Source organism: Hyaena hyaena, unplaced genomic scaffold (assembly GCF_003009895.1).
Source record: "Hyaena hyaena isolate Hyena2069 unplaced genomic scaffold, ASM300989v1 scaffold_31, whole genome shotgun sequence".
Classification (NCBI taxonomy): Eukaryota; Metazoa; Chordata; class Mammalia; order Carnivora; family Hyaenidae; genus Hyaena; species Hyaena hyaena.
This window is the reverse complement of record NW_024080664.1, coordinates 760381-777160: the sequence shown is the minus strand read 5'-3', so window position 1 is coordinate 777160 and position 16780 is coordinate 760381. Positions and strand designations below refer to the sequence as shown.

Sequence of the window (16780 nt, the reverse complement as noted above, 5' to 3'; positions counted from 1 at the left end):
CCCTGGCGTCTTGTCTCGTGGTCCGTGTGGTCAGGAAACTCTCTAGACACCTGTGCTGGCATTGATATCGTCATAGGAAGATCCTTCTGGAAACTTTATGGTGTCAGCTTTTGTGTGGAGGTTCCTGGTGTACTTTATGTTAGTGTTGTGCATGGTGTGGAAAGGGGCCAGCATCTGCTTTTTTCCACGCTGACAGGAAGTTGCTCAAACAATTGTTACACAGACTTTGCTTTCCCACCTGACTGGTGTGCACTTTGCATTGACCATCAGAGCTGGCCTGCCTCTGGCCTCCCTCTCCCTCTCACAGCCTCCTCTCTGGCGCCTTCGGTAATGCAGCTTCGTGACGAGACTTGAAACCAATTAGTGCAAGTCTTCTGATTCTGTGCTCTCTTTTAAGATTGTTTTTCCTACCTTAGATCCTTTGAATTTCCATGTAATTTAGAATCATCTTGTCTATTTCTTCAGAATAGCTTGTTGGAATTTAGATAGGAATTGCAGTAAATCTATGCATCAAGTTAAAGACAACACAAATCATCAAAATATGAATTCCTATTAATGATATTAATTTGGGTCTCTTAAATGATATCAACAATGTTTCAGTGTGGCGGTCTTCCATACCCTTCGTTAGATATGTTCCTGGGTGTTTGACAGTTTTGATTCTATGTAAATGGTATTTTAAAAATTTCATGTCTAGTTGTTTATTCTTAATGTATACAAGTGCAGTTGATTTTCCTCTATTAACCTGTCTTCTAACCTTGCCAAATTCACAAAGTCTAGTAGTTTTTCTGTGCATTTCTTTGGATTTTCTATATAGACAAGCAATTTGTCTATGCAAAAGACCGTTTTGCTTCTTTTCCAATATCCATGCCCTTTACTTGCGTTTCCCGCCTCGCTGCACAGATGAGGACCCTGTAATACGTGGCTCGTGATGGGCGTCTCAGGTCCCAGAGTCACCTAGGGTCTCGTGGCCAGAGGCTCATTCTCCACCGGGGCCCAGTACCGTGACTGCTGCTGCGCTCTGAGCCGTGAGCGGTTCTGCGCTACAGACGCCGCGCTCTGGCTCCACAGCCTTGGCTCGCATGTCAGAGTTCTTAGAGATGCCATGCAGCAGCCCCACGCAGAGCCTTCTGTGTCGCCTGACACACGACATTCCAAGTAAGATGCACGCAATCGCCAAGATCCAGCGAGGCCCACCTAGCACTGCTCTTGCTCGTCACGGCGGGTGGGGCAAGGTATCAGAGCTTCTGCCGCTCGTTAGAGGCAATGTCCTGGCAGGTCCAGACCCCGGAACCTCCCAAATCCTCAGCTATGAGACAGACCCTTGAGACTGTACTGTTTCTCTCCCACCCTTTGGCATAAATGTGTCTTACGAGGCATCGAAAGCATTTGCCAGTCACTGCTCCCCAGTCCTTGTTGGCATGATGTCATCGAAACACTGAGCCAGCAAGATGCTCCACAGGACCAGTCCAGGTGATAAAGGTCCTGCTCTGTGGCACGGAGCAGGGAGGTCAGCCTCAGCCTGGGGCAAGACTGGAAACTTACATCCTTGCCTCTTCTAAGTGAAGGCTTATTTCTAAGCCCCTCCCTCCCTGACAGGGGCTGGAAAGAACTCACTCCACAGATCGGCCACCACGAAGCACAGGCCATAGGCTGTGCTGTCCTGTTCTCCTAAGTCTGTGACACCCAGCACAGCACCTTGGCTCCAGACTAAAACTTGGTTCAGTTAATGAGAGCTGCCGTCATTCATCATGATCCAACTGAGTCAGAACATTTAAATTCATTTTATTGTTAAGAATTTATTGGGGGGCAGTTTTAGACACACAGCCCAGTGGAGAGGAAAGTAGAGATTTCCCATAAACCGCTGCCCACACACATGCACAGCCTTCCTGTCCCCAACATGCCCCGCCAGAGGGACCGTGTGTTACAGGTGACGGGCCCACACAGACACGCCATCGTCACCCAGAGCCCTCGTTCTCATCAGCGCTCTGCTGGCGGTGTGCGCTCCGTGGGCTGGGACAAATGTGTAATGACATGTATCCACCAGTTTAGTATTTTAGTTTCACACAGAGCATTTCCACTGCCCTCACAATCCTCTGTGCCTCACGGGGTCATCCCTCCTACCAACCCCCCGCAACCACCGATCTTTTCACTGTCTCTAACATTTTACCTTTTTCAGAACGTCAGAGTTGGAATCATACAGAATGTAGCCTTCTCAGATTAGCTTCTTTCGCTTAATAATAAACTTTCATTAAGTAATAAGTAATAATTTAAGGTTCCTCCATGTCTTTTCATGGGTTGATGGCTCAGTTCTCTTTAGCACTGAGTGATCTCCCCTCGTCTGGACGAACCACTGTTTGTCACCTACTGAGGGATACCTCAGTTGCTTCCAAGTTTTGGCAAATACGAATGAAGTTGCTGTAAAAATTGGTATGTAAGTTTTTGCACAAACATGAGTTTTCAACTCCTTGAGTAGATACCAAGGAATGCAATCGCTGGATCGGGTGGTAAAAGTGTGTTTAGTTTTGTAAGAAACCATCAAACTGTCTTCCAAGTGGCTGCCATTCTGCCTCCCAGCTCCTGATGCTCCACGGCCTTGCCGGCATTTGATGCTGTCGGGGTCCCATATGTTGGCCACTCTCACTGGCACGTGGACGTTTCTCCTTGTTGGCTTAATTTGCATTTATGGATCATATTGAGCAGAATAGACATCTTGACCACACTGAGTCTTCCTATCTGTGAACATGGAATATCCACTTATTTACTTCTTTGATTTTGTTCAGAGTTTTGCCGTTTTCCTCATACAGATATTTTACATATTTTGTTGGATTTATACCAAAGTGTCGATTTTTGATTCATCTGATTTTTGCTAAGGTTATATGGGTGGATTGGGGTCGTTCAGGGTAATGCTAAGTTCCGTTATTGCCCGGGGATAGTGTGTTTTGCTAGACTATTTTGGGCTTCAGAATAGATGTGCTAAGTCGTCTCTTTGGCCTTTCCTACTATTAAGGCCCTTAGTTCTTCCAAGTACAGGCATCCTGAAACACACCCAGACACTGAGGGAATGACCACAGGCTGGGCCTGGACACTTTGTCCCCCCTGTGAATTAGACTGGACCAAGGTCTTGTGTTCTGACAGCCTCCACTCTCGTGGCATTTCCTGTCCCCCCGTATTAGTGTCAGCTCGGGCCCCCCACCACACAGCCCTCCAGGGGCCTGGCATTTCCTCTCCTCCGTGTGTGGCTCTTCTGGTATTTGACCTGGGGCCCCTTTGCAGGGGGTTTTGGGAGGCCCTGCTACATGCATTGCTACGGGATCGCAGGCCCCTTTCCAGGAGCCAGGGTGTGGGCTGTGGCTCAGAAGCTGGGGCGTAAATATCACTGAGAGGCCAAGAGGGTGCAAGGTAGACACTGTCTGCTGGGCTGGGGCACACGCAGGTCACCAGGACCCTCACTTGAGAGCTCGGTGGGGAAGGGGCTGCAGGCTGGCTATCGTGGGCTGATGAGAGGGTGTGGGGTGGGGAAGTGGAGTGGTGAGAACAGAAGGCGGGGGTGGAGCCAGACGCCAGGAGATGCCGCCTTGCGCAAGACAGAAGACGCCCCGCCTTGGCAGGACCAGCGCAGGTTGGCAGAGGGAGCCGTGGACGTGGGCGTCCCCGCTGTTGGCTTCAGCTTGCTCTGTGAGGGGACGGTGGGGACACCTGGTCATTAGCAGAGACTGGAGAAAGTTGGAAGGTTTCTGTCTGCACACATTTTCTGGCAGCTTCTTCTACATCTATGTTTCCAGGGGAAGTATTCTCCACCTGGACATACAGAAAGTGCTGGCTGCCGTCTCCACCATGTGCATCCAGCGCGTTCATTTATTCAAGAGCAGATATGCAGGGTTTCATCATCATAGAGCAGCTCACGACTCGGGCCAGGACAAGCCCTTGAGCTCCAGGCCACGCGCAGACGCTTGGCTCTGAGAGTGTGACGACATCACACAGGATGGACCAACATGCGTCTTGTGAAACCCAGGGCACCTTCATCCCAGGCCCTCGGGAGATCGGCAGCTGCTCCCGGGGCCTGCTGTCCAGCACCCGCAGGGGCCCGTGAGGCCATCCCCCGGACAGTCTGAGGCGTCTCTACCGCCCACCACCTGCCTCAAGGCCAAGTCCATTCTCTTCTCCAAATGTCCCGGGTCCTCTGTGGGGCGGGGCAGCCAGGCCGTGGGTGGTAAAGACCGAGTAAAGGGAAGGCAGCTCAGCACTCCTTGCCGTCCAGAGTCTTGGTCTTCCGGAAGATGCTCTGCATGGCCGAGACCCGGTCCTTATCCTGGATGTTGAAGACCTGGAACTGCAGATGAGCCGGGGGACGGAGGGGTCACACAGGTACCCGGGAGCCCATCGCAGGGCGCCGGACACGCTGTGGGACATGTGCTCCTTGCCCACCAGGCCCCCTGTGTCCGGGTCTCTGCCTACACAGTCCTCCTCACGGGGGGACCCACCCTGCGCCCTCTTGTCCAGGGGCCCTTCCTCACACACAGGGGTCCCCAGGTGGGCCTGACACAGAGGAGGCCCCACCAGGTGCTTACGGAGGACCGAGCATGTGTCAGGCCCTATGGGCCCTGCAGGGAGGCCGGGTTGGCTCTTCGGGGTGAGTGTGGGGGTGGCCCTGTGGAAGAGGAGCCGGCATGGCCCCTGCGGAAGCAGGGGAGGGCAGGGCTTAGCGGAGCTGGCGGGACCTTGGGGACCCAAGGAGGTGCAGCTGGCAGGACAGCCAGGCAACCCCCGAACACCAGGCTGGAGGATTCGAAGTCCCAAGGACATGGCGTGGGACCCCCGAGTCTAGGGACGCAGCAGGAACCGTTCCCGTGGGGCCCAGGGCCAGCCACACCCCCACGTGAGGGGCAGGGACGGCACGTGGGCATGGGGCTGGCTCTGGTGGGTAGTGGAGGCAGGCTCAGACATGCTGCCCGGCGGCCGGGGCACTCGCGGCCTGCCTGACCTCCTGCTCTCACCTCTGCCCCCGACACGCTCTTGTTGTCCCGAGGGCTGGCCTGACCAGCCCTCCTTAAGCTCCTGGCCCTGGGGGAGCAGCTCCCCACGCAAATGTCACCCTGGGCCTGTCTGGGACCCCCCTCGCTTGCCACACCCACCTTGTCCAGCAGGACGTCAAAGTAGGCGGTGGCCCAGTAGGCGGGGTCGCTGGCGGGCAGCTGCAGGAGTGCCTTGACCCCGTTGCCGATGCGCGGCGGGGGGCTGCGGCCCAGGTGGGTGGCGTGGATGCGCAGGGAGGCCTCGGGCTGGCTGGCGAAGCGCTCCACGCGCTGGTACAGGGCGTCGAGGTCCAGGCCGGCATCCTTCAGTAGGTTCCGCTTGGGGAAGAGGAAGTGCGGCAGGTGCCTGGCGGCCAGGCAGCAGAGCAGCACCACCAGCAGCCGGTACACGGCGCCCTGCAGCTCCGCCCAGTCCTCGGGCGCCGGGAAGAGCGTGCATGCCCACAGCAGCACCGTCTGCAGCAGCATGGGGTACGTGGTCCAGGCCAGCCCAGCCGTCCCCGCCTTCCCTCCGCCCCCACCCCTGCCCACCTTCAGCCCATCACCCTCATCAAAGCTGTCCCCTGCCCGTCCCCTGCCCGTCCCCTGCCTCCCTGCACCTCGCTCCCGGCAGAGACCCCGTCCGCTTCCCCTTCCCCGCCTTGTGCCCTGGCCCTTGCCTTCCCTTGCTCTTCTCAGCCCCTGACGGTCACAGAGGCCAAGGAGGACACGGCTCCCGCCCAGTGAGCAGCAAAGTGCTCAGAGTGGGGGTCCCTGACCGGGCACATTCACAGCCACCAGGGGCCAGGGTGCCCATGAGCCCCCCATGCGCACCTTCAGGTGGCTGAAGGTCAGGCCGGGGCTCCGGCCGCTGTCACGCCAGCTCTCGTGGTTGACCCGGTCCAGGATGGAGAGGCTGTCCAGGCGGTGGCCCTGGAGGGAACCCAGCGCACCGAGCAGCCTGGTGAGCAGGTAGTCAGTGGAGACCCTGGGAGCGGGACGGCATACCACACCGGGTCAGCGGCGGGGCCCCGGCCGCCCGTCCAGGGGCACGCTGCATCCCCAGCTCATCCCCAGCTCTGGCCTCCCCGGGATCAGCTCTCGAGCCCCACAGGATGGCCCAGCCTGCTGCAGGGACCACCCGCTGCAGGGACCACCCGCTGCAGGGACCAGCTGCTGCAGGGACCAGCCAGTGCAGGGACCACCCGCTGCAGGGACCACCCGCTGCAGGGACCATCCTGTGCAGGGACCAGCCAGTGCAGGGACCAGCCGCTGCAGGGACCACCCGCTGCAGGGACCACACGCTGCAGGGACCACCCGCTGCAGGGACCACCCGCTGCAGGGACCAGCCCAGCCCCCAAGTGTTTTCTAGGAACTGCTGTTGTGGAGGGTCTTATGTGAAGCGTCAGGTTCTCACGGAGACGCTCGGGACCCAGAACAGGGCAGGGCATAGGGGGCTTTCCTGACCCCTCCGTGTGGGCAGGAAGGGGCCTCTCTGAGCCGCCCAGGGTACAGCAGTGTCCCCTGGTCCTCAAGCTGACGTGTCCCCTCTGTGCCCCATTTGGGAAGTCAGCGGTCACCGCACGGCTTGGAATCTGCCCCCACCAGCAGTGCCACGCTCAGGGCGTCGCACACCCGTGGTACTCACCGTGGGCTCACGGAGCCGCCCGAGGCCAGCGCCCCCACGGGCCCCGCTCTCTGTGGAGTCTCAGGACCGGACGGCCATCCGCCTGTGCACCCGGAGTCAAGGATTCCCGCTCCCTGCTCGCCTGCACACTCTGCCTGCCCTCCCCTTCCTTCTCGCCTGGACACAGCCCTGCTTGGGGTACGGAGCTCACAGGCCTCTGCTGAGCCTCCCCTTGGGGCAGAAACTGTCACCCACTTCTGAGAATGAACTGTAAGCCCCCGAGGCGCCTTCCTGGGCGTGGGAGCCGGGGAGTGTCACCCTGGCCAAATCACAGCAGCTTTGCTGTTTAAGTCCTGTCCAAGCTGCATGCGGCTCAGTCCCCGGTTCTTGGCTCGGGGTGTCAAGAGGAGCTCAGCCTCTGCCTCGCATCCCCAACTCTCTCTTTCCTGCTCACAGACACCAGCTCGGGGTCTCCCTTTCCCTGCCGGTGAGGGAGGGAAGGGGCGTCAGCACCTCACCCGCTCACAGACTACTAGGGTGGAGACTGGGGGCCCCACGGGGCTGCTGGGCCTCCAGGGCCAGGCGGGGGCGGCGCCTGCAGCTGGGCAGCACGGGTGGGGGGCACATGGTGGGAGGACATACCGGCCCCCAACGGGGAGGGGCCACCGGAAGATGCTAGCAAATTCCTGCTACTCCACCTCGGCCCTCGATGTGTGGAGACCCCTCCCGACCGTTCCTGGAACCTGCCACCCAGGGGAAGCCACCCGCCTCTGCGCCCAGGACAGCCTTCTGCGTGTCTCCGAGTCTCTCCTCACAGCCTGACCCTGGCCCACCGCCCGGGAGCAGGGGCAGGGGGCACAGCCCCACCCTCCCCGCAGCTGGCAAAGCCAGCAGTGGGCAGCCGGCCAGATGCCCACTTCCCCCAGAGATCCCAGTGACGTCAGCGTGGCACGGAGGCCTACAGGGCGGAGCCGGGGGACGGCGTCCCCGCAGACCTTCCTGCCCGGGGGGGAGGAGCAGCGGGTGGCAGCCCCCTTCCGGCCGGCTCTCCCGGGCCCCACAGACCCCAGGACGCCTCCAGTGGTGGGCACTGACCTCCAGTGGTGGGCACCAGCTGGTACCAGTGCCACTTCTTGGCTGAAGACCCTTCTCAAGCTGCCTTCAGGGAGCCCGGGCAGCAGCTGGACCCTCTCCAGGGCGGCCGCCCCGAGCCTTCTCCGCACCACGGGCACGATGTTGAATCGGACCGTTCTCCAGCCGCTGGACACCAGCAGGGTCAGGTGGCTCTCCTCCTCCTCCAGGCTGTCCACGTTCAGGGAACCTGCAACACCCCGCCGTGCCCTTGAACCCCCTTCTCAGACAGCCCCTCACGCCTCTGGGAAGGGGCTGGGCGGGTGGAGAACAGGGCCAGACCCGGCCTGGCCCGGGGGTTAACACACATGTCCCTAAAGCCCTGGTGTCGGGAGAGGCGGGCTTGGTGCCCAGCGCCCAGGAAGGCCCGGATCCAAAGGCTGACAGCCTGCCTTCCACTCCACACCCTGGGTCCCTGGAGCCACACCCCAGGTGGCACATTCCCACTCCCTCACCTCTCAGACCCAGCCCAGCGCCCATGCCCGGAACCCCCCGAACACCCCGGGGGGGACGTTCCAAGGGTGACGGGCTGGGGGCTGGGGAGGTGGAGGCACTCTGGGATGGCGCGGGCCCTCCGGCCTCTGCCTCAGCTGTCACTTCCCCTCAGTAAACAAATTAGGGCCACAGAGAGAGGAGGGGAGCTGAGCAGTGTGGGGGACACTCATGTCACCGGCCCTGACCAACACCCGCCGTCCCGCTCCCTCCCCCAGCACTGCCTACGGAGGGTGCTGGTCAGGCGTCAGGGGACTGGTGGTCTGGGACCCATGTGCCGAAGGGAACCCCCAACATGTGCCTTGAAGCTAGGTCTCCGTAGGGACGGAGCGCCGGGGCTGGGCTCCTGACGTCCCACCGCAGGCCGCAGCCCGCCCTGGCCCTCCAGCCCACGGGGGGAAGCCCCCAGGAAGGAGCCTGGGCCCTTCAGTATGCAGGCCCCTCCCTCTCACCCCCTGTGGGTAGTTCGGGTCCTGGCCCCGCCACCTGGGCCACTCCATCCCCTACGTGGGCCTCAGCTTCCCCATCAGTTACAGGAAGAAAGGAGCTCAGTGACCCCTGGCCCCTTCTGATTCAGGGTTTGAGGCCCTGGTCATCCAAAGCCACTGCTGGAGCTTCATGTCCCTGTTGCGGAGGCAGCTTTGAGGGCGCCAGCCACGCCCACAGCCTGTCCCAGCCACGCCCTGCCTCAGCCCCCAGCCTGGTCCCACCGGTTTATTGCCAGGTGCAGGCGGCCTGAACCTTGTCACCTGGGGCTGCTGGGTTCCCTTTTAAGGTAAGTGTCTGAGAGCAATGCTTGGAATTTCCCTGCACGCCCCGGCCCAGCCGGGCCCCTGGGTGTGGCTCCCGGCCTCCCCTGCTCTCCCAGCCAGGGAGCCGAGGACGATGGGGACCTGTGGACGGCCAACAGGGGACGGCAGCTCAGAGTGTGCCTGAGGGGCCCAGGGCTGGGCGCCCCCAGCAGGTGGGGCAGGCGGCCTGCAGGTGACAGACCCAGGTGGGCATGGCTATGGTAGGTCATGGGGGAGAAGAAGGGGCCTAATGCCAGGTTCTGGGAAGGCTCCATTTGTCATCAGCTCTGAGAGGGTGGCCACCCGCCTGGGTCACCAGGCAGGTCTGGAGAGGGGCCAGGGTCGGGATTTGCCCCTCTTGGTGTTGGAAGGCCATTCAGAAGCCACTCTGAGCAGCCCGGGGCAGGGCCCTGTCCCTGCACTGGGCTGACCGGCCATCCCCATTCTCTGACATTATGGCGGGTAAAGGACCGGCGGCAGCCTCCACCACGGGCCCTATTCCTTCCCAAGGGGATCGGGACTTCTGCCTCGGTCCCCACTCCCCTACCAGGACAACCTGAGGTGCCTGCTCTGGCCCCCAGCGGGGTGCACTGCTGCCCTGCGCCTGCACACACGGCACCTCTTTCTAGAGCCTTCATAGGCCTGGAGCCCCCACTGGAGGGAAGCCCACTAGCTGTGGTCCAGCCAGGAGCCTGGGCCATCTGGGGGCTTTCCACCCCCAGATCACATCAGCAAGGCACCTGGGGGAGAGGCTCAAGGCTCAAGACACCAGTTAGCACCCGGGCCATAAACTGAAACAACCCTGTGCACACATGTGCACGTGTGCACACACACCCATGTGCCTTCTCCTGTGGTGCACACTTATGCACATATATGTACATACTCACACACACGTTCATAATCCTGCACACACACGCACACACAGTCTTGGTGCAGGGGCCTGCGTCAAGCAGGTCAGCTGGACACCAGCGCCCGTGTCTTAGTTTCTAATTGTTTATCAAGTCACGTCCATTAAAACGTCACCATGCGAAAATCAGGTAACATGGAAATGCATGTCTTCTAGAAGTGTTTGGAACTAGGAAGGATCTCAGAGCCGTTTCCTCTAGCTTGTGTGCCTTGACACACGCACTGAAATCACATGCTTGTGCACACATGTGCACGCACGCACACACACACACATACACGCACACCCTGAGCGCACACACACGTCACATGCCTGTGCACAGGTGCGCATACCACACACATGTGCATGCACGCGCACATACACACGCACACACCCTGAGCCGCCACATGCCTGTGCACAGGCACGCACACCACACACGCGTGTGCCCGGGTGCCCGGCCGGCTACCTGGCATGATGTGGTTCTGGTGTTTGCAGTGCACGATGGCCGCCACCAGAAGGTCCTTGAGGATGCGCAGGACCTTGCCGGGCGCTATGTGGCCGCGGCCCTGGGCGCCGACCTCCGAGGAGACACTGAGGACGTTGTCGGCCATCCACCGGTCCAGGAGGGCCCCTTCCCCCGAGACGCCCAGGCGGCAGGGCGCGGGGCTGTCCCCCGCCTCGGCGGCCCCCACCTCCTCCACCAGGAGGGCATCTGCGTCCACCCTCAGGGGCACCTCCAGGGGCAGGGGGCCGTCCGAGGTGCGCAGGGCGAACTGGAAGGCCTCCAGGTCCCGGGAATAGTCCACGAGGAAGTGCGGGTCCAGGTGGTGCACGTGCTCCAGCACCGTGAGCAGCACGTCCTCTGCGCGCTGGAAGTCCTGGGCCCGCGGCGCCCCCCGCGAGCGGATGGCCTGCAGGTAGTGGTGCCACAGGGGCACCTGCACAGCCATGGCTGGGGCCCGACGGAGAGGCACCTGCTGGGAGAATTCCAGAGTGATGGCCGCCCGTGGCTTAAATAGCTGGGCCCGACCCAGGCCTTTGAAGTGAGGCTGAGTCAGTTGCCAACAATTAGGAATGTCACGCAGCCTTGGGCGGGGAGGCGGGGCCTGGTTACCACCCAGCCAAGCCAGGCTCCTCCCTTCTGTCACACTGACGCCGCCTCTGAGGCCCGGGACGGCCCTGGAGAAATGGCACTGCCCCTCCAGGGGTCGACCGGGAGGTGGGGAGACCGCTGCTGGTGCCCCCACCTCGTCCCAGCAGCCACGGCGCCTCTGTGACACCTGGGCCTTCCTGCTAGGCTGGAGGAGAGACACAGGGCATCCCCATTGTTCAGAAGAGAAATGTGAGGCGGGGTGGTGGCCTCCCCGGACCTCCTGCGTGGGAGTCCCCTCTCTCTGAGGCAGCTCAGAAACCAGGGCTGGGGGCTGTGTTTCCATAGCAACGGGACCATTCCCCTCAGGCACCTGCTCCCCCTGCCGGCTGGAGCCCAGACTGGGGCATGCCCACAGCCCACAGCCCGCCTCCCCGGTCAGGGTCAGAGCCACACGTGCAACCCCCAGCCCGAGGCCCCCGCGCTGCCTGCCCCCCAGCCTGCAGGGCCCTCAGCCTGCGAGGAGCCCGCACCCACCTGGGTCTGCGGCTGGAGCGTCTGGTTCCAGGGCCCGGCTCCCTGGCTCTTCCCGGCTGGCGGAAAGCCTCGCCCTGCCGCAGCCCTCCAGCACCGCGCTGCTGGGAGCCCCGCCCGCCTGCCTGCCTCCCCGCTCAGGGCCGGGCAAGTCCCAACCAGCAGGGGGGCCGCCCTCGCTGACCCCTGGCCCTGCTGGGCTGGCCTGGCGCCCCGGCTGGAGTGTCTGGAAACAATGAACATGGAGAGAGCCCCCAGCTAGGTATCCTGGAGACGCTGCCCTGCAGCCCTCACCCCTACCCACAAGGGGCCTCAGACACCCAGGTGGCTGCAGGCAGAGCCTGGATCCAAGTGTCCCCAGGTCCCAGGGGCCCTGCCCGTCCTGCCTGCGCTCCATCGGGCAGGCCACGCGGGACTACGTGCGGAAGGTGCCGGAGCATTAACACCAGTGGTAACGGGGGGCGCCGGGGGGCACTGGTCGGGAAGCAACAGACCCCCCGAGGGGGGCACACGTGATGGTGGGCTGGGTTGTGAGGGTTAATCTGTGTGATGGGGGCTGCCGAGGGGGTGGCCTGAGAGGTGAGTCGTCCAGGAGGCTATGGACACTTGGGGTCACCCAGGGAGAAGCAGGCGTGAGGCTGGCCGGCACCGCCACCTGGAAGGTGGCCAGAGCAGGCAGCTGAGCCATGGAGCTTCCCAGGCGAGCAAGAGTCTGGGGGCGGCCACAGCCCAAGATGGCGGCGCAGGGGCCCGGCAGCGAGGGTCTCGGTACAGGGGTGGGGAGAAGGGGCGTGTGAGAAAGGAGGACCCCAGGCAGACGCTGTCTCAGGCCCGAGGGGCACTGATGTGGGTCACCTGTGGCCACGCAGGTCCCGGGCCCGGGTGGTCCGCGCAGGGCCGGATGGGATGTGTGGGAGAAGGGGCGCCCCCGGGTGCTGCAGGCAGGGCTGAGCTTGGTTTGATTTGGTTTCATGGTTTTTATGGCGATAAAAAACATAACATAAAATTTACCTTCCTCACGATTTTAAATGTCTAATTAATTCAGTGACATCGGGTGCGTTTATATCGTTGCTGTTGTTACCATTGTGCTACCAACACCACCAGCAGCCGCCAGCGGCCGCCAGAGCTCCTTCCCCACCTGAAACCCTGCACTTCTCATCAAAAACGAACTCCCACTCTCCTGAATCCCCTGCCCCACTTTCCGTCTCTGATATTTTTAAAGATTTTATCTTTAAAATTTTTTTTTATGTTTTATTTATTTCTGAGAGAGAGAGAGAGACAGCATGAACATGGGAGGGTCAGAGAGAGCGAGAGACACAGAATCCGAAGCAGCTCCAGGCTCTGAGCAGCTGTCAGCACAGAGCCCGATGCGGGGCTCGAACCCACGAACCGTGAGATCATGACCTGAGCGGAAGTTGGACACTTAACGGACTGAGCCCCCAGGTGCCCCTAAAGATTTTATCTTTAAGTCGTCTCTACACCCAGCGTGGGGCTCGAACTCACAACCCCGAGATCCAGAGTCACAGGCTCCACCGACTGAGCCGGCCAGCCGGCCTGTCTCTGTGATTTTGACTGGACGAGGGACCACAGGAGTGGGGTCGGCCTTGTGTGGCTGGCTTATTTCACCGAGCCTAATGTCCACAGGTTCAGATCAGTGCTTCACGCCTCGTGGCTGAATGATATTCCGTTGGATGCACAGATCACCTCTGCTGCTCCGTCCATCTGTCCACGCACACGGGCTGCTTCTACCTGCCCAGCAACTGTGAGCCTGGGTGTGCGAAACTCCCTAGGACACCCTGCTGTCAGTTCTGTTGGACATATACCCGCAAGGGGGACGGCCATGGTGGGCGTGTGAGGGACCAAAATGAGCCGATTCACTTTTTCTCCCCTGGTGTTGCCCACGCAGCTTTTCTCCCCCGCTTTCTTGCCGGGGGTCTTTGCTTCTCCTGAGTCCTCAGCAGGATCCAGGTCCCGGGTGCATGGGGGCCCCGCCGAGGCGGCCTTCCCCAGTGACACTGCAAACAGATGAATACGGGGTGGGTTCCGCCCCGGGGAACCTCTCAAGACTTGTCCCGGGCTGACCCGCCACGGCCGGGCCGACCAGCGCCCCGTGGTCCTCTGCAGATGCAGATGCACTGGATGCTGAGAGAGTCGCGAGCCCGAGAGGGAAGGAATGAGACTTCTCTCCCAGAGCACATATGCCCAGCAGCCCGCGTGGGGAGCCCCAGAGCCTCACCCGGCAGTGTACCCAAATATGAGCCCCGGGGCCCTCAGGTGCCACCACCTTGTCGTGCGGGCAGGGGCCCTCAGGTGCCACCACCCTGTCTTGCGGGCAGGGGCCCTCAGGTGCCACCACCCTGTCATTCGGGCAGGGGCCCTCAGGTGCCACCACCCTGTCGTGCGGGCAGGGGCCCTCAGGTGCCACCACCCTGTCGTGCGGGCAGGCCCCAGATGCACAGACAGTGACCGTGGGCAGCAGGACAGTCAGCCTCGGCGCCAGTCGGCAGCCCTGGGCCGTGCCCGAGCCAGAGCCCCACCCGTGTCCAGAGCAGGGCTGCCTGTTAACATAACTGCAGAACGCGGGGCCTGCTTCCTGTCCGGCACCTGCAGGGGGCACGCCCGCCAGAGGCCGTGAACCCGGGTCTGTGGAGCCAAAAGCGTTGGCGGGAGCCGCCCCTCTTCGGAGCCATGGCCCGCCCTCAGGAGTGCTGTCACAGAGGGCGGGTGGCTCTGCAGGGGTGAGCCGGTCAGGCCCTACAGCCAGTTAGGTGACACGGCGGCCCGAGGCCCTGAGGGGCTGGGCAGCGGCACCCCATTCCTCTGCGGCCTCCAGCCCCTTTCCTCGGGGATTGCCCTGCGTGTGACCCCTCGAGGGAGGATGTGTCAGGGCCACGTGTCCCATGCGCAGCAGGCTCCCGGACCAGCCCCGGCCCCGCCCTGTAGGAGAGAGCTGGGCCAAAGGCGGGCGTGGCCTTCACACCAGGAAGCCACTAGTTTCGTGCTTCCCCTCTTGGGGAGGGTCTGAATCAGGCGTGGCAAATTCCGGTGCCCGTGGGGCCAGTGCCATGACTCTCCCTGCGCCCGCCCTGCCCACCCACCCCACAGAGGTGCTGCCTGCATCGTAAGGACTTGTATCACACCCTCCATTCATTCCAGAACATTCCCCGGGGGCCATGCCCCGTCCTGAGGGCTCGCCTTCTTGTCCATCGATGGCCCAGGACCAGGAGCCACCAGCATGGACACTAGGCAGTGAGGCCATGGGGTTACGCGCGGGGCCTGTGGGGGCCTCAGAGGGGCTGGAGGAAAGGGGACGGGTGTGGAGGTGAAGGCCAGAATGTGCTAGGCTTCTCCACAGGGCCTTAAAGGCTTAAGGGGAGAACAGGCTGAGGTGAGCACTGGGGCGGGGGGGAGGGGGGACAGGGGCAGGATGTCCCCCCACCATGGGCACCACCTTTCCTGGTTCCCACGAGTGACCGCAGACAGTCACGCCGGCCTCCACGGCCTCCTCGCCATCCGACTGTCACACAAATACCCCGCGTGGAGCTCCCCCAGTGGGAACTCTCACCGGAAACAGACCGTACCCTCGGTGCCCCCAGAGCCCACCTGGCCAGGGTCAGATGAGGCCGGGCCCCGGGGCTCCAGCAGGACACCTGCCTCACGCCTCCCCCAAATCCCGGGGCCCGGACTCCAGGGCGCTGTTGACGGCCTTGGGTGCCGGGAGGGTCCCCTGGGCCCCGAGTGTGTACCTTGGCTTTGCGCCTTCAGTGCTGACCCGTGCGCTGAGCGCCACACCAGGTCTGGACGCCCGGTGGGGCCATGCCCACCCGAGAGCCAGTCCTGCCCATGCATGGGTTGCTCCCCCGGGGCAGGAGGACAGAGCGCAGGTGTCTCCGGGGACAGCCACCTTCACGCACAGGTGGCGCTGTCTCCAATGTCTGTGCCCAGGAGAGAGCCTGGGCCCCCAGCGTCCCTCAGCGCTGGTGACGGATGCGCTCCCGCCGCCTGTCCACCCTGACCACCAGGTCCCTCTGGCCTTGCCGACAGGCTGCCTCAGAGAAGGGGCCTCCCCTCTCTCTGGGCCGTCACTGCTGGCCGCCAGCCCACCTCCAGGGCCTGCCCTTCTCTAAAAGGGATTCAGCTGGGAGAGGTCTGCTTAGAACGAGGACTTGGAGGGGACCCGGATGCCCCGTGCCAGGCTCAGTCCAGAGGCCCCAGGAGGCCCCGGCTACACGGGCACAGGTCTGTGTTTGTCCGTCCCCTTGCCTTAGCCCCGGGGCTGGGTCCCACACCCCAACACGTGAGCGACGAGTGTCCCTGTAGGTCCCTGATGCGGCTCCAGAAGCTTTCAGTGACTGAGGAGGAGGAGTGTGCAGGCATGAAAGGAGCCGTTGGGAAGCAGATTGACCTGAGGGGGCTCAGAGGGCGGTCAGATTCTGGAAGGCGGGTCCAGGTGCAAGGTTAGGACGTCAGGGGTCTCCTTGGGTCCTTGGACAGGTGGCTTCTCCTCTCCAGCCCTCAGTCTGTGCATCTGCTGAACAGCATCCCTACTGAGCTCTACACTCTTCTAGATGCTGGGGAAGAATGGGTTTTGTTGGTTGGTTGGTCTCTGACTGTCCGTCAGGAGGACCGGGTGGTCCGCGTGCCGCCTTCCCCTGCTGCGTGGCCCCAGGCACACAGGCCTCCTGCCGAGAGGGCTGGGCCCTCCCCAGGGTGTGGGAGGGGGTCGGGGGAGAGCCCAGCACCCTCCGGGCACGGTCGTGCAGGTGGACAGCTTCACCCGGGCGCCTCCAGGTCCCCAGGAAACCGCTTCCTGACAACAGCGTTCCTTAGTCCCCACGGCAACAGGGCCTATGCTCCTGTTTCCAGGGAAACAAAATCCTCAGCGTTGTGGTTGCCACAGCAACATCTACGGGCTTGTTGGCCACTCGGAACTCGCCAGCCAGAGGGGCTGCTGGGCGTCCTGGACGGAGAAACCAGGTGCGGGGCAGGTGCGGGGCTGGTGCGCTGAGGCAGGTGCGGGGCAGGTGCGGGGCAGTTGTGAGGCAGGTTTGGGGCTGGTGCGCTGAGGCAGGTGCGGGGCTGGTGCACTGAGGCAGGTGCGGGGCAGGTGCGGGGCTGGTGCGGTCAGGTGCAGGGCAGGTTTGGGGCTGGTGCGCTGAGGCAGGTTTGGGGCTGGTGCGCTGAGGCAGGTGCGGGGCAGGTGCGGGGCAGGTGCGGGGC

The 16780-nt window shown here is 62.2% G+C and overlaps 1 protein-coding gene across 1 annotated transcript; it reads right to left on the bottom strand.

Annotated features, from left to right (window-relative positions):
* Window positions 1–1811: 1811 nt before the first annotated feature.
* MAB21L4 (mab-21 like 4) lies at window positions 1812–11624 on the bottom strand. Its single transcript, XM_039228504.1, has 6 exons — window positions 11564–11624; window positions 10403–10910; window positions 7735–7960; window positions 5847–6000; window positions 5133–5489; window positions 1812–4330 (listed from the first exon to the last, which is right to left on the bottom strand). Exons 2-6 carry the CDS (start codon window positions 10884–10886, stop codon window positions 4238–4240), a joined length of 1314 nt encoding a protein of 437 aa, XP_039084435.1. The 5' UTR covers window positions 10887–10910; window positions 11564–11624; the 3' UTR covers window positions 1812–4237.
* Between the last annotated feature and the right edge of the window lie 5156 nt (window positions 11625–16780).

What these genes read in the sequence shown, in the direction of transcription:
- MAB21L4 (XM_039228504.1), bottom strand. Translation starts at nt 10,886, where the DNA reads ATGGCTGTGCAGGTGCCCCTGTGGCACCACTACCTGCAGGCCATCCGC. An exon ending in TGACCTTCAGCCACCTGAAG is followed by an intron (nt 5,490 to 5,846) that starts GTGCGCATGGGG and finishes ATGCTGCTGCAG; the next exon opens with ACGGTGCTGCTGTGGGCATG. An exon ending in TTGACGTCCTGCTGGACAAG is followed by an intron (nt 4,331 to 5,132) that starts GTGGGTGTGGCA and finishes GCTCATCTGCAG; the next exon opens with TTCCAGGTCTTCAACATCCA.